Source organism: Hemicordylus capensis, chromosome 4, assembly GCF_027244095.1.
Source record: "Hemicordylus capensis ecotype Gifberg chromosome 4, rHemCap1.1.pri, whole genome shotgun sequence".
NCBI classification, from domain to species: domain Eukaryota; kingdom Metazoa; phylum Chordata; class Lepidosauria; order Squamata; family Cordylidae; genus Hemicordylus; species Hemicordylus capensis.
This window is the reverse complement of record NC_069660.1, coordinates 34599101-34622813: the sequence shown is the minus strand read 5'-3', so window position 1 is coordinate 34622813 and position 23713 is coordinate 34599101. Positions and strand designations below refer to the sequence as shown.

The 23713-nt window shown below is 44.2% G+C and overlaps 1 protein-coding gene across 2 annotated transcripts in view; it reads left to right on the top strand.

Annotated features, from left to right (window-relative positions):
* RIMS4 (regulating synaptic membrane exocytosis 4) overlaps positions 1-23713 on the top strand; it is a 146740-nt gene that overhangs the window by 86360 nt on the left and 36667 nt on the right. Inside the window, exon 2 of one of the 2 annotated variants that reach the window (XM_053250859.1) lies at positions 10379-10517. In XM_053250859.1, coding sequence (XP_053106834.1) covers positions 10379-10517 — 139 coding nt within the window. Of the gene's footprint in view, positions 1-10375; positions 10518-23713 lie in introns of both variants that reach the window. The other variant, XM_053250858.1, reaches the window with a different exon arrangement.

Here is a 23713-nt window from a genome sequence, read left to right as displayed (position 1 = left end):
TTCAAACTGGCAACCTTCTGCTTGTTAATCAAGCATTTCCTGGCTGGGCCACAGCAAGCATTAATTGTCCCCTTTGCTAAGTAGGGTCTGCTCTCATTTGAATTTGAATGGGAGGTTCCATGTGTGAGCACTGTAAGATATTCCCCTTAGGGGATGAGGCCACTCTGAGAAGAGTACCTGCATCTGTGCATGCAGAAGGTTCCAAGTTCCCTCCCTGGCATCTTCAAGAGAGGGCTGAGAGAGACTCCTGCCTGCAACCTTGGAGAAGCCGCTGCCAGTCTGTGTAGATAATACTGAGCTAGATTGACCAGTGTTCTGACTCAGTATAAGACAGCTTCCTATTCTCTATGACCTTTCCATCCTTCCTCTGGTTTCTGGGGAATCTTCAGATACGAACAATAATTCTGTTCAGACAATGAGCTCTTTCACATGGCCATATGCGGGGGTGGGCTGGAGGGGAAGCCTGCATATACCCCATACCTCCCAGATAACCCAACCCCACATTTGGGTTTACTTACCCAACCCCTGTGTGATTGGGCTGCTGTGCTGTGCTCTCCAGGAAGAAAGAAAACCTGTAACTGGGTTTTCCAGTATTGCACAATGCAATGCATGAGCAGTGGAGAAGCAGCCCTCAGAACAACAACAGTTCAGCTATCCTCTTCCTGGCCCTGCTTGCCACATGACTCTGTGATAAACATGGCACTGCCCTGGAGCTGTTTAAAATGTGGCAGCAGTGACATAGATGACTCAAATAAAAAGGTAAGACAGCTCCATTTCCATCCTACTTCACTTTTTCACCTTGGGTAGCGGATCTGGGCTACCCAGGTTCAGAACTGCTAGGTCAAGAGGACTCCCAGTGCCCAGATGACCACAGATTCTTGGATTAACCCACTCCTACCCAGGAATCTATGGTCATGAGAAGAGGCTCAATATCTTGTGTAAGTGTACAGATGTCTGTACGGTCATACATTTTTGTTGTTGTTAATAATTGCTCCTGCATTCATTTAAAAAGTGAACCTAGGTACCGGCCCCTCAAATGCATGGTACTGGTAGAAAGTGTACTGCTGTGCCTGCATTAAACATAATAACATGAATAACTGTACCTGTGTACAGATCTGTACCTGTGTACACTATACATCCGTGTGAAAACATCTGACATATGTACATCCATTATATGTTTTCAGGGTTTCCTCTACAACTATGAGTCTAGAAACCAGTTCTGTTTCTTTAAACTGAGATTCTGAACATCCCATATTCTGTGTCAGGTGTCAGATCACGGGTAGTATTTTGGTGGTAGAGAATATGGTTTGCATGGAGAAGGTTCCTGATTCAATCCCAGGAATTTCCAGGTCTGAAACCCTGGGGAGGTGTTGCCAGTGAGTGTATAGAGTACTCATTTGGATAGACCAATAGTCTGACTTTGTACAAGGCAGCTTCGTATGTTCAGATTGCTGTATGGCAGGCTCATGAGTGCATGGAACACACATGGTCCGTTAAAGTTACACCATACCTGTTGTCACTGCAGATCTCTAACCTGAGCCAACATTATGTTGCACAGGCTGGCTACAGAAAATCCCAAATGCCGTGCTCAAAACACGGGAGCAAATAAAGATCTTTCCAGTAAAGATCTTTCCAGTAGGGCATTCGAAAGCATTAGGTTTTTCATCTGTAAAGAAAGGTCTTCAGGGGACAGTTTCTTAGGGGTTTTTTGGGGTTTTTTTTTTTTTTTTTTTTTTGCATTCTGAGTGATGGCTTCAAAAGCCATGAGACAGTAGCAAAAGCGCTTTGCAAACTGCCGTCATCTTTCTCTTCATGTCCTTCCATGGCACCAGACACAAATTCAAGCAGACAGCTGGGGTGACATGACAGAACTGCAAATCTGCCTGCCGTCCATTTTGGGAAGTCGTCACAAGATGCCTTCTTTGGCATGGCTGAGGAGCAGGATCCGTCTGTTCTGATTAAGGGATTGGCTGACACAGATTGCCGAAGGAAGGGACCCTTTGGTGCTGTGGGGGCTGAAATCAGGAGCAATTGTAGTGCCTGACGAAACAGCGCTGCTCTGTAATACATTGTTTTTTATTAAAGTGGCTTTAAATTGTTTTAAGGTTTTGATTTGTTTTATTTTGCTGTAAACCGCCCAAAGATGGATGTTTGGGGTGGTGTACAAATATGATATGACATGATATGATATAATTCAGAGGAAGGCCAGAACTAGCCCTGCTCTTCAGCAGTTCCTCCTTCTCAGCCTGCTCTTCTCTGCTTCCCATCTGGCTGGAGGTGGGAGAAGGAGCCACGGCAAAATGAGATGCTGCAGCAATAGCAGCTCGTCCAGGCCATACCTTTGTCTTCTGGGTAGGGATGTGCACAAACCGGCATTCAGATGGTTTGGCATTGGGTGGGGGGGTTACCTTTAAGGAGCAGGGAGGGTGCCCTTACCCGCCCCCCCCCCCCCGAGCCACGTTTCCCCCGCTGATGCTGTCACCAAAACTGCTGGCATGGAGCTGCTGTTGTATGTCTGTGACATACAGCAGCATATAGCTGTATATCTGTGGCATACAGTGTGCAATCTGTGACCACACATGCACTGGCCACCTCCAGTACTGCCGCATTATGTCCATGACATACAGCATGCAGTCCGTGACTGCACATGCACCAGCCACTTCCGGTACGACGCTGATTGGGGCTGCAAGGAGGTATGCAGCAGCTTTGCGCCAGTGGTTTTGGCAACAGTGCTGGAGGGGGAAACACAGTGGGGGGGAGGCCACCCTCCCTGCTCCTTAAAGGTAACCCCTCCCACCGCTGAACCGTCCAAACACTGGACCTCTGAACTGATTTGGCGGTCCGTAAAAGGGTCGCTGAACCGGTTTGTGCACATCCCTACTTCTGGGACCTTGGGTGGCACTGACAATCTGGGAAGCAGTGCATGAACCCACATGCTGCTCCCCACATTGCCAGCACTGTGCATGACTTGAGCACTGGCTTGGATGAGGGAGAGGGAAGAGGATGTATTATGTGATAATATAGCCATCGTCCAATAGGTGTCAGTGATGCTTGCACAACTGCATGCCATCTGCAGCAATTGCAAGAACAAAGGATGCTCTAGAGAAGGGTGCAGAACTTTGGCTCTTTTACAGATGTTGGCCTACACCTCCCATAATCCCTGACTATTGGCCACTGTGGATGAGTTTTATGGGAGTTGACTCCAAAAACAGCTGGAGGGCCGAAGTTGTGCAGCCCTGTTCTAAGGCGAGGGAAGAATCACTGTTCCCCAGCAGCACAGGATTGCAGTTTGGGTGCTGGGAAAATGCAATATCTCATCAGAGGAAATACTGCTGGAGGGGTGATGCTAGATTCCATGCAAAGTATGGACAATATTTGTGCATTTTACTGAATTGTCTGGGAAGACCGTCATTTATGTAAAGCTAGGATAGTACTGTATTGAGTTACAAAATCATAATCTGTTTTGGTGTACTTTGAACATCTATATAAAATTGAAAAATCTATATACAGAATTGATATAGGCGGATTCACACAATCACAAGGATCCTGGTTAAAAGGTTAATAAGGATTATGGAGCCTAATAGAGCTGATTGTGTGAACCCAGAATTTCAGGGTAATCCTGGTCAAACTACTCTGATTAACTAGCATTCAACCAGGGTAGATAACCAGGATTTGATCCTGGTTATGTATCCTGGTTAAATGTTGGTTAGCCAATCCTGGTTATCTATCCTGGTTAAATGCTGGTTAAACAGGATTTGCTCTGAAATCCTGAGAGAGGAGAGAGGGCACTGCATGAAGAAGAAAAAAAGAATTATCTTGGTCAGCATTCACCTTTCTCTTCCACCCCGCTACCAGGAAAGAAAAGAGGGAAAACATACGGAGAGGAATGCATCTCATTCATTATCCTATCCCTTTATTATTATTTATTTACACAGTCAGACTCATGTTATTGACTGGTTTGTTTTATCCAGACATCGAGTCCTTCTCAAGGACCTGGGATGGCTGAAATTTATTGTCAATGTTGTTGCTGTTGTTATAGATATCATCTCAGAATATAGGCTGTTCCCAGTAAAGTTGCTTTTTGTAATTGGCTGATGGTGATTTCTGTGGCCCCTATGGTGCTGAGGTGCTCTTCAAGGTCTTTTGGAACTGCACCCATGGTGCGTATTATTATTATTATTATTATTATTATTATTATTATTATTATTAATTCAATTTCTATACCACCCTTCCAAAAATAGCTCAGGGCGGTTTACACAGAGATATAATAAATAAATAAATAAGATGGATCCCTGTCCCCAAAGGACTCACAATCTAAAAAGAAACATAAAATACACACCAGCAACAGTCACTGGAGTTACTGTGCTGGGAAGGGATATGGCCAGTTACTCTCCCCCTGTTAAATAAAGAGAATCACCACGTTCAAAGGTGCCTCTTTGCCAAGTTAGCCGGGGTAACTCTATGCCTTTCCTCGGTGTTCCTTCACTTAATAAGGCAACAGGGGTAGAGGCAGAGCCACATTAAGAGCCATGAGGCTTAGAAGGTGTCCTTAGACCCACCATTCTGAAAATTTAGACCTTCCATTCTGACCCCTTTCTCCCATTAGCCACAGTCCCCACATAACCTTATTCTGGCCCTGGGCAGAGTATGCTGATGACACCCAAATCAATTCCTCCTCCTCCTCCTCCTCCTCCTCCTCCTCCTCCTCCTCATCATCATCATCATCATCATCAGGAAATGGCATTCACTCCCTAAATGCCTGCATATGGGCAGTAATGGGCTGGATGAGGGATAACAAATTGAAGCTGAATCCAAGCAAGACGGAGGTGCTCATTGTGGGGAATCAGAATTTTAGGGATGAGTTAGATCTTCCTGTGCTGGATGGGGTTACACTCCTCCAGAAGGAACAGGTATGCAGCTTGGGAATGCTCTTGGATCCAGGCTTCACCCTGGCACCTCAGGTGGAGTCTATGGCCAGGAGCGCTTTCTATCAACTTCGGCTGATTCAATAGCTGCATCGATTCCTTGAAGAGAACGATCTCAAAATAGTGGTGCATCAGCTGGTAACCTTCAGGCTTGACTATTGCAATGCGCTCTACATGGGGCTGCCTTTGTACATAGTTCAGAAACTTCAGTTAGTTCAAAATGCGGAAACCAGATGGGTCTCTGGGGTAACCCAGAGAGACCATATTATGATTGTTTTAAAACAGTTGCACTGGCTGCCAATATCTTTCTGGGTGAAATACAAAGTGCTGGCTAATCCGTTAAAGTTCTGAATGGCTTGGGTCTGGGCTACCTTAGAGAGCACCTTCTTCGGTATGATCCCCATCGCACATTGAGGTCATCTGGAGAGGTCCGACTCTAGTTATCACCGGTACGTCTGGTGGCGACTCGGAACCAGGCCTTTTCTGTAGCTGCTCCTGGACTATGGAATGCATTTCCAGCAGATATCCACAGTTTAGGCTCACTGTTGGCCTTTAAGAAAGCCCTAAAAACTTATTTGTTTGGCCTGGCCTTCCATGGTTTTTTAATTGTTTTTTTAAAGTATTTTAATTAGTTTTAAATGGTTTTTAATTTTCTTTTTAAAAATATTGTTTTTAGCACTGTGTCTTAAACGGTATATGTTTTTATGTCTTTTTAAATTTGTTGCGCACTGCCCAGAGCCTTTGGATGGGGCAGTTTATAAATGTAATGAATAAATCATCATAATAAATAATAAATAGAGGTGGTCACAGAAAGGCACATGAACAGAATTTCCACCTCCAGCCACTACACATAAGGAGAAGGAAATATAGGGGAAGGTTTGGCAGCAGACCAATTGTGAGGAGGGCTGATACGTCTTCTTCCTCTCCCCTCTCCAGGGGCATAATAAGGTTAGAGTGGACCCTTGGACAAGAAAGCAAAGATGGGCCCTTGTCCTCCCACCACCCTGCCTTCTTTTGAAAGGCAGGAAGAGGAGGAGAAAGAGAAAGCTGTCACACAACTGGTGCCCTCCCCTCTTCCTCAGAGGTCCAGAGACATTTATCCCCTCCTGTTTTCAAACTTAGCTGCATCCCTGCCCCTCTCAAAATGGTCCAGTGATAAGTTGGTGATGACCATGGGGTCAGATCCTACTGCAGTGTCAATGCCAAGGCAATTGTCTCATCTGTGAGACGTGCCTACTGTAGGCATCTGTCCCTAGAAAAATAAATAAATAAGATTAGTGTGGGCTTCTGGCAGGGCACATTTTGAAGGAAATTCAGCATGTTAATTCATTAAAAGAATTTTTCAGGCTTTTGTCAGCATTATGGTTTAAGTATTGCATGTCAGCTGAAACATCTTAGCTTCCCGATGTAGTCCAAAGCAATTAGTGGTAAAGGTGCTATTATATATTCATTATATAACATAATTTATTCTAAGAAACATGGACTGCGAGAGCGGATGATGAAAATAGAAACTGTTAATTTAAGAGGGCAGGCTTTTGAAGGCTAGCCTTTCAGGAAGAAGAATCTGTGGCATCACATTATTCCACTGCTTGGATTGCGGTTTGGCACAGCAAGGGAACAGGATTCTTCCTACAAATGCTCACTATAGAATTTAGTCATTTAGTCAATAAAAGTTGCTTCCATACTAATCCTTTTCTCTGAAATGGCCATTCTTTGATCATTCAGTCCTTCTAGATAATCCAGGTGATGGTGGCTGACATACTGCACAAACAGCCACATGCTTTTCATGCAACATGGGTGCTGCTGTGTCCTCCTATGCAAGCTGCAAAAATGCACACTTGCAGAAATGCCAAAATTGCATGAGGGACTTGTGTGATCACACGGCCATTATTTCCAATGACTGTGCAATCACACATTTCAGCATTTGCGTAAGTTGAGTTTTCACAACTTGCATTAGGAAGATGCAGCAGTGCCTGTTTATAAACATATACATATGTATATTTTATATGTTTATAAAATATATAAACACACACACACACACTATGATGATATATTTATCATTTGATAAATAGCACATATGGATGGGCAGTGGTGGATAATATTATATAGTCATATTAAGCACCATGAAGAATGTAAATCATTTTAATTCTATTTCCAGGGGAAACATTTTAATTCTGACTGGGGAAGAAGAATTGCCTCAGCAGTGCTAAAGAACCCTAGTGAACAAGGAACTATGGCCAGGCCATTTTGAAATTCCTTTATTGTTAGACGGTTATCTTCTTTCATTCATGGTTTCCAGTAGAGTTCTACAGCTACTCAGATAACCTGCTGATGGTTCCCCCTAGTCCCCGCTTTTTACCACAATGTGATAATATTAGAGCTAATGCAAAATTACAAAACAGAATATTGAATTGGCAGACATGACTATGGCAAAGTGACAATTAGTTTCCCTGTGACCACAATTTTAATTGAATGAGCATTTGGAGAGTCTCGGTGGCTTTTTGCTTTATTAGAATACTGTAGTGGAAGCATCCTTCGGGGATAGCAAAATATGCTTTTGGTGGAGCAGTCTTCTGAGTACAGAGGGTCCGACCCGCAGCTCAGTGGCAGAACACATACTGAATTTTTAACTGACTGTTACTAATTTTATATTGTCAGATTTGTTTCATTGTTGTATTATCTTTGTGAGCTGTCCTGAGCAGTGTTGTGCTGGAGGCAGGGTGGATTAAGCTTTGCTGCTGGGTGGCGAGAGTTAAATTTCCTTTTTAACTTTTAAAAACTGCTGCTGCACGGCTGCAGTACAGCAGGGACAGTGGCGAGAGCTACTAGTAGTAGGCACCCACCTCCCAAATCCTGTCGGGCCAGGCGCAGATGCAGCTGGGTGTGGGTGGCATGGGCGAGACCTCCTTGCACGGGCCCGCCTTCCTCCCAAATGACAAAGGTTGGGCTGATTTTGGCCCTCTGCGCACATGCGCACAATGCCCCCACTGCGCCTGCATGTCCATGTTGTGTGGTCATCGTTGGATATGAACATCAGCTGCCCCGTCGTGTGGCTTTCCAAAACAACCAAGTCTGGAAATACATACAAGGGGAGGAAAGGTCTACACTCAATGCTAGAGAAATCCATATCTGCGCAGAGAATTAGCAACACCATAATAACATGCCTCCTCCCTGCGAAGTCTGGGGAATCTTTATATCTTGCCAGCTGCAGAGCAAGCAAGTAAATCCTGAGCTTTGGGAAAGTGTCCTCCAGACTTCTTTTCACAGGGCCAAGTTTAAGGCCTAAGCAGAGCTTTCTTTCATGCTGCCCCCCAGCCTACCCTCCTCAGGCAAAATATTCCCCCCCCCCGCTTCCTGGCCACTACTATTTTGGGAGCTTTAGAAGGAAGGAGGGAGGAGTGGAAAATCCAACTCCAACGAGTGGAAAATCCAAGACTCCTGTAAGCCTGACCCCAGACTCACAGGACTTCCCCCCACAGCTCCCCTGGAACAGAAAACAGGAGGAGAGAAGAAAGTTGCTCTCCATGCAAGATCACTTATTCCCCTCCCATGGCTGGCATGCTGCCTGTTCTGGGGCCCCCTCCTGGGGTTGCCCCTGCCACTCCAGTCCTTTTTAGCATGGCTTCTAGGTCCACTCCTGCTTCACCCCACCCCCAGACACTGCCCGCTCACAACAGCTGAAAAACATCCTAACTTATCCCCCACCACATACACATGCTGCCTGTTATCCCACCCCTCCCACAGTCCTGCCAGGAGTTTCCTAAGCAGAAGGCTGGTGCAGGAATGTGGACCTGTCTCTGCAGTTCGAAAGTATTACAGTGTAATCTGCACCTACGCCTTTCAAATCAAAGCAGATGAGATGTTTTAACGACAAACAGAGTAGTTAGGGTGCCCATATAGACCTATGCTTATGTGTGGGTCAGTTATTCTCACGTACTTCAGGGGTGGCGAGTACAGAACCAAGGGTGATAGTTATTCCAGAGACACATACAAAAACATAGGACGGTAACTTCCAGTAGGGAAACCACACTTGGGTTTCATGAGACACTATCTGCCAGTAGGAAAATCATGTTTGCCAGCAGGGAACGAGATGGGACGATATTTGTGTCACTCTCTCTCTCTCTCTGCCAGTCCTGGCTGCCTGAAAGCAAGGAAATCACACCAGAAAGCATGTGTGTGTGCACAGAGAGCCGAAATCGGTCCGACTTCTGTTATTTGGGAAGAAGGTGGGCCCATGTGAGGAGGTCTCTCACTGCCATAGCCTAGCCTGCCCGACAGAATTTGGGAGGTGGGAGGGCCCATTAGGAGCTCTTGCTGTCACACAGCGGCAGTTTTAAAACTTAAAAAGAAAAGTAAAAAAAGGGAAAAGATTTAACTTGCTCCTCCTCCAAGATTTGCCACCATAGGCAAATGCCTCTATTGCCTCTGTGGTAATCCGCCTTTGACTGGAGGGGAAGGGCATACAAATATTTCAAATTTATAAATATAAAAAGATTTGGAGTATTGCCTACAGTTCTGGCCATCGCATCTTATGAAAGACATTTAGAACTGGAAAAGGTGCAGAAGAGGGCAAACAAGATGATCAGTGGCCTAGAGCACCTTCCTTATGAGGCAAGGCTACAGCATCTGGGGTGTTTTAGTTTGGAAAAGAGGTGACTACTGGGAGACATGACAGAGGTGTATAATGGATGAGGTGTATAAAATTATGCATAGAGTAGAGAGAGTGGACAAAGGAAAATATTTATCCCTCTCTCACAACACTAGAACCAGGGATCATCCCATGAAACTGAAGGCCGGGGAATTTAGAGCCAACAAAAGGAAGTACTTTTTCATACAGCACATAATTAATCTATGGAATTCTCTGTCATGGGATGTGGTGATGGCTACTCGCTTGGATGGCTTTAAAAAGGGCTAGAACAAATTCATGGAGGACAGGTCTATTAGTGGCTGCTGGTCTCGTGGCTATAGACACCTCCAGCCTCAGAGGCAAGATGCCTCTAAATACCAGTTGCAGGGGAGTAACAACAAGAGAGAGGGCATGCATTCACCTCTTGCTTGTGGGCTTCTCAGAGGCATCTTGCAGGCCACTATGTTATACGGGACAATGAACTAGATAGGCCTTGGGCCTGATCCGGATCCAGTAGGGCTGTTCTTATGAAATAAATATTTTGCTTGCATATCGTCCCAAACACAATCCCCAGAAAATTTGATTCATGTCAGCCCCCTTCCTTCCACAGCAGAAAGTGTGAATGGCTCCTGGTTTCCAGGTTTTGCTGTTCTAGCTTCCAAATGTCCAAGAACGAATCTCTGTGTTATGCGATTTGTGTGTCCTATTTCATTGCTATACATTCACGTGCTATCTAAATGCCTGATCTCTCTCTATTCTTTTCTCCCTCCCTCTCCTTTCCTCTCTTTCCCTCTCTATTTCCCTCTCTCCCTCTTTGCTTTAGAAGGAGATGGTCGGAAACTCAAAGGTGCTATCCAGCGGAGCACAGAAACTGGTTTGGCTGTTGAAATGCCAAGCCGAACTATCCGACAAGCCAGCCATGAATCCATTGAAGAGAGTATGAACAGTTACGGATCCGAAGGAAAGTAAGTTCAAAGAGGCGAGCTGGCTAGAAGCTGCTGTGATTCCATCTAGACCCACTGCATTTCCTTACAATGCTTTTCAAACTTTCTACCTTCAGGGGGCTCTTCAACGTTGCTCCATTGGGGCAACAGTGAAGCCCAGTAGGCCTGCACTGGGTGTATACTGCACTGGGTGTGAACCCAGAGTCCTTTGCAATGTGCAGGCATTCCTTGGTAGACAATTCATTGAATAATGAATTGTATAATGAATTGTCTACCGAGGAATGCCTGCACATTGCAAAGGACTCTGGGTTCTAGAGTACAACCCAGTCCAGGCCTTCACTGGGCTTCACTGTTGCCCCAATGGAATCTTAGAGAATTTATTTATTTAGCACATTTATATACCACCCAAAACTCATGTCTCTCAGTGGTGCACAATAAAACAACACAGACTGAAACAAAAATTAAAACATTAAAACAATGTAAAAACATTACAAATACTTTTAAGTCTAATTAAATGTTGCCGAACTCCCATCACTTTCCAGCAGCTGCAAATGATAGGGGAAAATTGGTAGTGATGGGCAACTTTCAATTTTTATTGCTTTCTTTCACTGAATAACCCCTAAAAAGACTCTGAGAAATGGAAGGGTTCCTCAGAACACAGTTTGAAAATCACTATTGGAGACACCAGAGGTTATCTGTAAAATCATATCTGATTGTATAAGTGTGGTAGATACATATCAAGCAGTTCAACTGGTCTGGGTTTTTGAGCAGCCATAGAGTCAGGGCAGCTCTGTCATGAAGCAAGGTGGGGCAATTGCCTCAGGTGGTAGATTATTGAGACACCAATAGGGCAACAATATGCCCCCCCACCATTGCCATTGGAGCAGCTTTTTGTAACCAACCTGGCCCTTGCAAGGTTTTCAAGGAGTACCTCTCCTTGCATTCCTTGTAAAGCTTGCAAGAAGCACAAGAATTAAAGAGGAGGCTGCTGGCAACCTGTCCTCCTCCTCCTCACCTCCCATGCTGCTTTCAAAGCTTGCAAGGATCAGTTCTAAAAGGATCAGTGACTGGCCCTCACCAGCGGTGTGGAGCAAGGCAGCATATGGTTCTTTGGCTCAGGTGCCACAATACCTTGGGCATACCTTCCCTCTGTGGAGTTGCTCAGGTCCTTTCTGTGTCTGACAAACATTCGGGATCAGCAGAGGAAATGTACTGAGATGTTTTCCCAGGTAGTGGCCCTTCAGTTTGCTGCAAAGTGTCTTCACTACAGCATAATTATTCTTCGCTTTCACCTGGCTAGCTATTTTTCCTAAGTCTGGGGACAGCATACATGCATACATGCTGCGACTATGTGAAAATCAGAGAATGCACTCCCCAAACACCTCTGGAAGTGCATATGAATCACGTATTTGAATCCAGCAACTTTGTTGTACAAGGAACAGTGCTTCCAGAAGATTCCGTGACTTTGCATATAAATTGTGGCGGACATCCTAACTAACAAAACATGTGTGTTCAGAGGTTCTGTGGGAGTGCAACAGGGCCACACGCGCAACACCCGCAGTCCTCCTCCATGTGGCCTGTTGCACCAGCAGGCAAAATGTCCCAGCTTGCCCGTGCTCTGGAAGAGAGGAAATAGATCGCTAGCCCTCAACAATGTGCTTCCTCTCTTACAGAAAACTTCTGAAACTGACAGAACAGGGCATGTAGAGGAGAACTGAGGAAGTTGTGTGCTGGCCCCTAGCGTATCTCCACAGAGCTTCCCATGCACATGCTTTGTTAGGATCAGTAACACAGTGACGTGGGCGATGGCTCATGGCTAGGTTTTTTAGCAGTGCCCGCTGCCACCACTGCTGCTAGCCTCCACCCACTTGCATCCCTCCCTCCCTCCTCAGCTGCCCACCTGCCTCCCCCCTCCCCCTTGCCACCAGCTCTTTGCCAGCAGTGAATGAGCGGCACATGGTTCTCCCAGCCTTGGCCTCATTGGGTAGCCCATGTTGACTGCGCACAGTTGTCCCGTGGTAAATCTGCCCCTGGTTAGGAGGATGTCAACCAGATGAACAGCTTTCATAAATTCACCATGTGAAATTAATTCAGACTGTAGTTACTTTGGATGAGCTACTGGGCCTTGTACAGCTTAATCGTTTTTGAGAAATCCATATCCTTGGCTATGGAATGTAATTTGTCAGGAAATAGCAGCTTTGGGGGCAAATAGCAGCTTTGAGTGGGAGGAATGATTTTCAGTTGGAAAACAACATGAGCAGAAAGGGTTAAGTTACTCTTTAACCATTTGTGGTCCAGATTGGGCTTCCCTGCAGTTGCTTGTGGTTCAAAAATAAAAAGATTTGAAGAATCCCAAGCACAGGATTCATCCATGCATTTAAAGGAACATCTCGTTTGGCCCTAGAAGGTAGTCACAGATGACTGGATAAGCTCTTTTGGGAAAGGTTTTGAGCTAGAGAATCCTATGAGGTGTTGTTTAACATTCAAGAAAGGAGCTGCTAAAGAGACAGAAACAGTGCTGCTCTGAAGTCGTAATGTAATTCATGCCCTCTTCGACAATCAGCCTGCAGCTAAATAATTCTGTGAAATTGTGGTACTGTTGCTGTGATCTTCAACTGTATTACAAAATTCCAAGGACTGGAAATTGAATTTTGTCCCTTTGGCACTGCAGGAAGAGAATCTGTTTTCCACGCCAACAAATAATGTCTCTCAGTTCAGGTTTATGTAGCTCAGCTGTTTGGGAACGAGGTACGGATATCTTGGATCATCTGTGCAGCATCATTGCACAGTCTGGTTACTTTCATGTTCAGGCTCTGATTAGAAGAGCTCAAGGGAGGGCAGCAGCGCAATTCAAAAAGAAATACAGCACCTCAGGAAAAAGCGGCATCGTTTCGGTATCCTACACCTATTAAACTTAATGACTTGCAACTATGCTCTTAGGATAAGGAAAGATAAAGCTTCAGTGCACCATACTTTGCCCTTGCAATTGCTAATATAAAACCTTCTTAGAGATTAAGTCATAATGGAGGGGAGTAGTCTCTTATCTAAAGGTACTTCCAAGTGTGCTCATTCAAAGTTCAGCTGGTCATTGCTGTTATATGAAGAATTGCAATGGACTTTCCACACCACAGTACATATATTGGATTTTGGGGACATAATAGACTGATCCTCCCTCTTTTACCCCTTTCTTTTTTGCTGTGGACTGTTGTGACTGGGCATGTACCTCTTAAAAAAAAAAAGATGGAACAGTTGTGCTAACATCAGTCCACATGAGTGCTTTACACATGTGTGGGACTAACAAGGTTTCCTGTGTGTTCCCAAGGCTAGCTTCTGATTTGCAGATCATGCTTGGCAGGGAGTCGGCGTGCATGAGATCATGCTTTGTGTCATCAAATATGAAAACCTACATATAAATGCAAGTCTTCAAGCCCAGTGTGTGTGTTGGGTGCAGGTGGGGGGGGGAGACTCTATGCTCTGCATGCCATTGTGAGCACAGGCAGAAAATAATGTGTACTAAACATATTCCAAAAATGTGGGGTCCTCCTTGAAAATGATTCAGTTTAGACCCTCCATATTCTTCATTCACATCCAGTTAATAGAAGAACATAAGAACAGCCCCGCTGGATCAGGCCCAAGGCCCATCTAGTCCAGCATCCTGTTTCGCACAGTGGCCCACCAGATGCAGCTGGAAGACACAGGCAGGAGTTGAGGGCATAACCTCTCTCCTGCTGTTACTCCCCTGCAACTGGTACTCAGAGGCATCCTGCCTTTGAGGCTGGAGGTGGCCTATCGACATCCAGCTAGTAGCCGATGATAGACCTCTCCTCCATGAAGTTCTCCAAACCCCTCTTAAAGCCATCCAGGTTGTTGGCTGTCACCACATCTTGTGGCAGAGAATCCCACAAGTTCATTATGTGTTGTGTAAAAGAAATACCTCCGTTTGCTGGTTCTAAATTTCCTGGCAATCAATTTCATGGGATGACCCCTGGTTCTAGTGTTATGGGAGAGGGAGAAGAATTTCTCTCTATCCACTTTCTTCACACCATGCATGATTTTATAGACCTCTATCATGTCTCCCTGCAGTTGTCTTTTTTCTAAAATAAATAGCCACAGGTGTTGTAGCCTTACCTCATAAGAAAGGTGCTCTAGGCCCCTGATCATCTTGGTTGCCCTCTTCTGCACCTTTCCCAGTTCTACAATGTCCTTTTTTAGATGTGGTGAACAGAATTGTACTCAATAATGCAGGTGTGGCCGCACCATAGTTTTGTATAAGGGCATTATAATGTTAGCAGTTTTATTTTCAATCTGCTTCCAAATGATCCCTAGCATGGGATTGGCCTTTTTCACAGCTGCCACACTTTGAGTCGACACTTTCAAAAAGCTGTCCACCACGACCCCAAGATCCCTCTCCTGGTCCGTCACCAACAGCACAGATCACAACAGCATATTCTTGAAGTTGGGGTTTTTCATCCCAATGTGCATCACTTTACACTTGCCAACATTGTATCTCATTCGCCTCTTTGTCACCCACTCACCCAGTTTGGAGAGATCCTTTTGGAGCTCCTCACAGTCCGTTTTGGATTTCATTACCCTAAAGAGTTTGGTATCATCTGCAAATTTGGCCACCTTGCAGCTTACCCCTGCTTCTAGATCATTTATGAATACATTAAAAAGCACCAGTCCCAGTACAGATCCTTGGGGGACCCCACTTCTTACTTCCCTCCATTGTGAAAATCTTCATTTATTCCTTCCCTCTGTTTCCTGTCTTTCATCCAGTAAGCAATCCACACATGTACTTGTCCCCTTATCACATGACTGCTAAGTTTCCTCAGGAGTCTTTGATGAGGAACTTTGGCGAAAGCTTTATGGAAGTTCAGGTATACTATGTCAACTGGATCACCTTGATCCACACACTTGTTGACACTCTCAAAGAACTCCAAAAGGTTTGTGAGTGAACCTTTGCGGAAGCCATGCTGGTTCTCTCCCAGCAGGGTCTGTTCTTTTATGTGCTTTACCATTTTATTCTTGAGGATGCTTTCCATCACTTTTCCTAGAACGGATGTTAAGCTAAACGATCTGTAATTTCCCAGATCACCCCTGGATCCTTTTTTGAAAATTGGTGTTACATTTGCTACTTTCCAGTCCTCCGGTACAGAGCCTGACTGCAGGGATAAGTTATATATTTTAGCAAGGAGGTCAGCAATTTAACATTTGAGTTCTTTGAGGACTCTTGGATGGATGCCATCTGGCCCTGGCGATTTGTTAGTTTTCAATTTTTTCCAGACAGTTTAGAACATCATCTTTTGTCACTTCTATCTTACTTAGTTCTTTAGCCTCCATCCTCGAAAGGCCTGGTTCAGGAACAGCTATATGCTCAATATCCTCTGCCATGAAGACGGATGCAAAGAACTCATTTAGTTTCTCTGCAACCTCCATATCCTCCTTAATAATCCCTTTCACTCCCTCATTGTCTAATGGTCCAACAGCCTCCCTGGCAGGTTTCCTGCTTCTGATGTATATAAAGAAGTTTTTGTTATTCCCCTTGATACTTTTAGCTAAATGTTCCTCAAACTTCTCTTTTTGCCTCCCTTATTGTCACCTTGCATTTCTTTTGCCAGAGTTTGTGTTCCTTTCTGTCCTCTTCATTTGGACAGGCCTTCCAATGTTGGAAGGAAGTCTTCAGGGGCATATCTAGGGTAGGGTTGGCAGGGCACGTGTCCCGGGCGCCACTTGAAGGGGGCGCCATTTTAAAAAATTATAAAAATGGCCACCAAAAACAAAATGGCCACCGTGCATGCTCAAATGGCCTCTGTGAGGCCCTAGGCCATGCCAGGCCTTGCAGAGGCCATTTGAGCATGTGCAGCAGTCATTTTGTTTTCAGTGGCCATTAAAAAATTTTTTTTTAAAGATGGCCACCACACATGCTCAAATGGTCCATGAGCAGCCCTAAAGTGCAGTGGGGGGAGGGGGAACCCTTGCAGACCCCCGTAACGGCCTTTAGGAAGCCCCCTGAAGGGGCTACAGGTTTTGTTTTTTTAAATAATATAATATAAGTCATTGTACACATACTTAGTTTGGCACTATGTAGAGAGAATCAGGGCTTGTGAATACTGAGCTGAAACTTATGAGCTAGGATTGTATTCATTTGCTCTTACTTTGCTTCTTGTGATAAGTGAGTTAAATGTGATGTCTTAATAATATGGCTAGTAATGGTGAGTTTGTCTTTGAATCAGTGTGAAATCCTTAGTATTAAGGCCCACTGGGAGTTTCTTGCTCTCTTGCTGTCATTTTAACTGTCTTTCTGAAATACAAGAATATATTCCAACCAGTGACATAGTTTACTCTGTATATCCTTTAAATTATTTTCAGAATATCTGGGAAACGTCAAATTCTCCATTTATTTTTAAAATGTATGTAATAGTGATGCTACAATGCATAGTAGAGAATTAGAGAGGCACTTGCTTTTAGTTTTCCAAGTACACCTCCACATAGTATCTGGGTATTTCATGAGCCCCAGCATACTGAAATTTGTCATTTCCCAGCATTTTTGGGTCTGGTTATGTCCACTGCTAAATAGTTTTTGAAATATTAAAAGATTAACAAGCTTGACTTGTATTTTTCAGCTGATATTATGAAAGTTATCAGAAAGATGGGTGTCAGATGTTTGGACAGGGGGCACAATTTCAATGCTTGCCCTAGGCGCTATTTTCCCTAGATACGCCTCTGGAAATCTTCTTCCCTTTTATGGCTTCTTTGATGGTACATGTTAGCCATGCTGGCATCCTCCTGGACTTAGTGGTACCTTTCCTCATTTTGAGTATACAGTCTAACTGGGCTTCTAGTATTGTGGTTTTGAGTAAACTCCACGCATTCTGGAGCGAAGTGACTCTCCTGATTTTCCTTTTCAGCTTTCTTTGCACCATACTCCTCCTTTTGGAGAAGTTTCCTCTTCTGAAATTCAAAATGTCTGTTTTAGACTTCCTTGGTGATTCTCTACCTGCATGTATACTGAATTTGATCGCACTATGGTCACTCTTCCCTAAAGGGTCGATGACACTGACATCACTCACCAGGTCCTGGGTGCCACTCAGGATTAAGTCCAAGGTCACCTTCTCTCTGGTTGGTTCCAAGACCAACTGTTCTAGGGCACATTCATTCAGCGTATATAGAAATTTGACTTTACTGTCATGACCTGACTGTGAATTTACCCAGTCTATATGTAGGTAATTGAAGTCACCCATTATTACTGCCCTGCCTCTCCTTGACACCTCCCTGATTTCCTGCTGCAACTCCCAGTCACTGTCAGCGTTTTGATCAGCATTTTGATAACATGTCCCCAGTAGTATATTTCCTTTCAGGCCTTGTATTGTCACCCACAGGGTTTCTGTGGAGGACTCCAGTCCACCTAGGTTTTCTAGCTTGTTAGATTCTATCCCTTATTTAACATACATTGCTACCCCTCCTCCAAGGTGCCCTTCCATGTCCTTTCTATAGAGTTTATACCCAGGGATAACAGTGTCCCACTGGTTCTCACCATTCCACCATGTTTCTGTTATGCCCACCATATCTATGTCTGCATTAGCAACCAAGCACTCCAGCTCACCCATCTTGGCTGGGAGGCTTCTGGCATTGGCATACAAGCACCTATACACTGAATCTCTCCCCTGATGTATGCTATTCTTTTGACTCTTTGACCAGCTGGCACAGGCTTCTGGCTGCTCTTTATGCAGTTCTGCTGTGTCCCCTTCTGTTTTATTTGAATCCTTTGCACCCTTGCACTTTAAAGGATAGCTTTTGCTGAACCGGATACTGTCCAGCTCCTGTCGGCTATTCCCCAGGCGTCATTTTAAAAACTGCCCTGCAACCTTTTTGATTTTAAGCACCAGCAGTCTGGTTCCATCTTGGTTCAAGTGCAGCCCATCCCTTTTATACAGGCTTTGCTTGCCCTAAAATGTATCCCAGTGCCTAACAAATCAAAACCCCTCCTCGCGGCACCAACGTCTCATCCACGCATTGAAACCCCTCAGCTCTGCCTGTCTCACTGTACCTGCACATAGAACAGGTAGCATTTCTGAGAATGCTACCTTGGGGGTCCTGGACTTTAATATGCTACCCATCAGCCTACATTTGGTTTCCATGACCTCCCAACTACATTTCCCCACATTCTTGGTGCCAACGTGTACCACGACAGCTGTCTCCTCCCCAGCACTGCCTAAGAGCCTATCTAGATGCTGCGTGATGTCCGCAACCTTCACACCAGGCAGGCAAGTCACTGTGTGGTCAACATGCGGGTCACAAACCCATCTCTCTATACCTCTAATGATCAAATCACCCAATACAAGGAGGCCCCTAACCCCCAGAAGAGTATCCCCTATACGAGAGGATATGGGCTCATCTTCCACTGAAGGGGTCCCTTCTAAAGGAGCATTTCCCTCTTCCTCAGACCAATGTCCTCCTTGCCCGAGACCTTCATTCTTCCTGACAGCAGAGGAGCGATCAGCCCTGGAGTAGGATGCCTCTACCACGTCCCTGAAGGTCTCTTCCGCATGACCCTCTGTCTCTCTGAGCTTCTCCAGATCCGCCACCTTGGTCCAAGGGAACTTTGTTCCCTTAGAGCCAGGAGCTCCTTGCACCGAGCACACACCCATGACTTCTGCCCATGGGGCAAATAGTCATACATGTGGCACTCTGTGCAACACACTGGGAAGTGCCCCCTCCCCTGCTGACTTTCTGTCTTCATACTGGTTTTGTTGGCTGTTTACAGTATTTAGAGATAGTTTATTAGAAGGATAGGTCTCAGCTGTAATGGTCAGCTATTTAACTGTCCAAACAGCCTTGCTCAAGAATATGAGGGAGGGATTTGTACTTACGTTCTCTTCTCCACCGGGCTCCTTGTGATCACAGGGGCTTGTTCCATGCTCCCCACACACTTTCTGCTAAACTCCTGCAAAACTCCAACATCCTGTTTGCTATCCCTGTCCGCTATGCTCTATTCGCTATGCTCTCAGGTCTTCACCTCTTATGTAGAGAGCAGGCTTCCAACTGAGACACAGGATGTGGGTCAAAGAAATATATTGTACTTACAAACCATTGTGTTCATGGGGTCAGTTTTTAATATCTAATAGAAAAACTGAAGTTGGATATAGTACCTCCTCAATACTGCAGTTATACAGATTCCAGCAAGTATTTGTAAAAGCGTTAAAAGTGCCAGCCCTAACATGGGTTAGGGCTGACACAGAAAACAGGTTCTGACTGAAAATTTCAAAGTCGGAAACATCCGTTGTGGTTCAGGGACTGCTGTCACAGAAGAGGTGCTCAAGCTTAGCTCATCTCTGAACATGTCCTATGTGTATTGTACAGGATGCCAGATGCATTAGGTTAATGAAGTTTTACTTAATCCTCCTCTCTCTGCCCAGCAACTGGTTTTCTTGGAAGTGCTGAATTAGAGTAAATTGCCCCAGAAGGAAATAGCTGTGAGCTGCTGCAGTCCATAATGTGCTGTACCTGAGGGCTCTGTTGTTTTCTGCTGATTATTGCTGGGATGATTAGGTTGCAGAAAATGAAGGTGACTTTCTTCCCTTAGCATAACTCAGCAAGCAGTGACTGCAGGAGGCACAGGAAAGGTGTGCTCTGACTCAATACGACCAAGTCAAAAACATATCCTGCAAGGACACGTAGACAATTTGCTGTGCCTTCCTTTTCCAGTTTTATTTCAGCTCTTAAAGCAAAGTGTTCTCTAGCTGCTTCCCTAGAGGCCGGTAGCATGGCATGATGGGAGTATGTTTCCACTGTATTCTATCCAGTAATCTTTTGCCGTTTGTTTGCCTGGACATTTGTCCCAAGGGCGATCTGGTAGAGAGTGTGGGGGAGGAGTCAAGGAGAGGGAAAGGAGAAAAAGAAGGAGAAAATGGCGTTGTTGCTGAATAAACCTTTAGTTAAATCTACTTAAGATTTCCTTGTGCGTATGAGGAAAGCAACTACAAAACAGTTCCTCCTCTTCATTTGGTCAAAAAGCGAGGAAGGATGCAGAGCCTCTTGCAGCTGTTTGCTCCACGCCTACCTGCGAGGAATAAACACCTTCTGAAATGTTCATTGCCCATGCAAATTGCTTGATATATTGCATCTACAATTAGCATTTAGGTATACTCTGCTGTTGGACAAGGGTCTCACTACAATGACATGTAAAAAGCAGCCCTTGGGAAATGTGACCAGCTAATCTCCATTTTAGGGTTTTTTTTAATTCAGAGTTTTGCTGGTGACTACTTCAGCTATGTAGAAGAAGAAGAATGGTAGCATTCCCTTCCTTGTATATCAAATGCAGCCTGTAACCAGCCTAAACGTTTAGGGTGGGCCCCCACAGAAGGAGGGGTAGCCAAGGCCATTGTGAGGGGAGTATTAGCAAGATTTTTTTTTTTAGTTGTCAGAGTCTTCCCAGGCTGAATGCTCAGGTTCAGGCAGGAAGCTTGGTATCTGGCGTTTGTTCTCAGAGTCCAAACCTCATTTTAAATTGCAATATTTCCTTGTATTTGGAAATATTGTTTCCAGGCAAAATACAAAGTGCCGGTTATTGCCTTTAAAGCCCTAAACGGCTTAGGTCTAGGTTACCTTAGAGAGCTCCTTCTTCTGTATGATCCCCACCGCACGTTAAGGTCATCTGAGGAGGTCCGACTCCAGTTACCACCGGTACGTCTGGTGGCGACTCGGAGGCGGGCCTTCTCTGTAGCCACTCCTGGACTGTGGAATGTGCTCCCTGCAGAAATCCATAATTTGAACTCTTTATTGGCTTTTAAGAGAGCCGTTAAGACCTATCTCTTTGGCCTGGCCTTCCAGGGTTTGTAAATTGTTGCAAGGGGTTTTAATGTACCTAGTTTTTTAAAATTTGTTTTATTATTGAACTGATTGTTTTATGGTATTTTAAAATCTTTGTTTTAATTGCTGATTGATTTTAACTGTTTTTGTTTTATTTCTAAACCGCCCTGAGCCAATTTTGGAAGGGTGGTATAAAAATTGAATTAATAATAATAAGAAGCATGAGAATAATATATTTGTTTCTGTAAAAAATCTGGATCTTAGGTCCAGTTTTTGCTGGTTGGGGAGCATGGGGTGTGGGGAATTTGCTAGAGCAAGATAAATGGGGGCAGGGGGGCTTCCTACTAAGCAATGCACTGGCTAGAGGCATCAGGGAGGAGGTGGTGGGGATTCGATAGTGCAGGAGGGTCCAGCAGGTCCAGCAGGAGGGTCCCACTTCCCCCTCCATATATTTGCTAGGAATGTGCAAATTGATTCAAATTTGAATCGATTTGACTTGAATCTGGGTGATTCGCATGATTCAAATTTGAATCTAATTACTCCTTAAAAGGGCAATTTGATTCAAATTCAAATTGAATTTTCAAAATTCAATTCAAATTTGATTTGAGAGCCATTTGGTACCTTTTAAACACCATTCAGCCTCCCTGATTGGTTAAAAAAGGTGCCCAAACAGGGTTAGATCGATTCAAATTATATTCAAATTTGAAACAAATATTTGGAATTCAATTTGAATTCAAAATAAATCTAAAAATTTGTTTCAGGTACATCTCTAGTGTTTGCTATGTGCATGGAGTGGAATAAATGAAAGCATATTCCCCGCTTAGGACCTGGGTCAAACAATTAATGAGCAAACTTGGAACCAATTGAAAGCTTTACCGATAATTGCATTGAATGTCGGTCTGAAGGCGAGTTTGTACAAGCTGCTGTTGATTTGGGTATTTAACCCCATAAGCACTTGGTCATATTTGCAAAGCATATGATTGAGGATAGGGCCATGGCTCAGTGACAGAGCATCTGTTTGGATGCAGAAGACTCCCAGTTCAAACCCTGGTATCTCCAGGTAAGGCTGGGAAGGACTCCTGCCTGATTTGCTGCCGTATACCAAGGTTGGAGAGCTGCTGCTAGATGGAAAGCTCGATGGACCAATAGTCTGACTTGGTATAAGGCAGCTTCTTACCTTCCAGTGTAAAACAGGTGTTGGAAGAGTGGGAATACGGGAGATCTATTTCACATTTGGGGGGCATGTCTCAAAGTAAGTATTTACTGGTCCTAAATATTAAAATGTATTGAAAAAGTGACAAGCTCTGCCCTTGGATCCATGAATTGCATTGGTTTGCAACAAGAGCAAAAATCAAGAGTATTGATGAAAGATAGAGAATGAATGAAAACTTGTTGACAGCTGTTCCTGCTCCTGTGTGGGAGTCAGCAAGTTCTGTACGGATCTCCAAGTGCCCCTTTGTTTGTTTCACAATCACAAGTAAAGTTATCTTAAACCTTTCTCTGGTGTTCTGAAAACCATGCGGACAGCTCACATTCTGCAACAGGATGTTGCCTGCCTAATCAGTTTAGTAAGGTTTAGGGAAGGGAAACAGCAGGACCATAAACTTGTGCAAAAATGAAGGCTTTTAAATATTTATTTTGGAATTTTGGAATGACAAAACAAGATATTGTACAACCATTTAGTTTATTTGGCACAGTTTAAAGACAGGATACTTAAAGTTAATCTGCTTGCTGTATGTTATATTCTGTTATAAGAATATAACACTGAATTATGGTTTTAATCCACAATTAACTTTAGTGTAAGTGTATAAATAATAAAAGAAAGAGAAAACTATTATTATTTCTTGTTTACACAGTCAGACAGGTGTTATTGACTGGTTTGTTTTATCCAGACATCAAGTCCTTCCCAAGGACCATGGATGGCTGAATTTTATTGTCAATTGTTATAGATATCGTCGCAGAATATAGGCTGTTCCCAGTAAAGCTGCTTTTTGTAATTGGCTGATGGTGATTTCTGTGGCCCCTATGGTGCTGAGGTGCTCTTCAAGGTCTTTTGGAACTGCACCCAGGGTGCCAATTACCACTGGGATTATTTGGGTCTTTTTCTGCCACAGCCTTTCAATTTCAATTTGTAGATCTTTGTATTTGGTGATTTTTTCTATTTCTTTTTCTTCTATTCTGCTATCCCTTGGTATTGCTATGTCGATTATTTTCACTTGTTTTTCTTTCTTCTCAACTACAGTGATATCTGGTGTATTGTGTGGCAGATGTTTGTCTGTTTGTAGTTGCAAGTCCCATAATATTTTTACATCTTCATTTTCTTCAACTTTTTCAATTTTATGGTCCCACCAATGTTTGGCTACAGGTAGCTTGTATTTTTTGCAGATGTTCCAGTGTATCATCCCTGC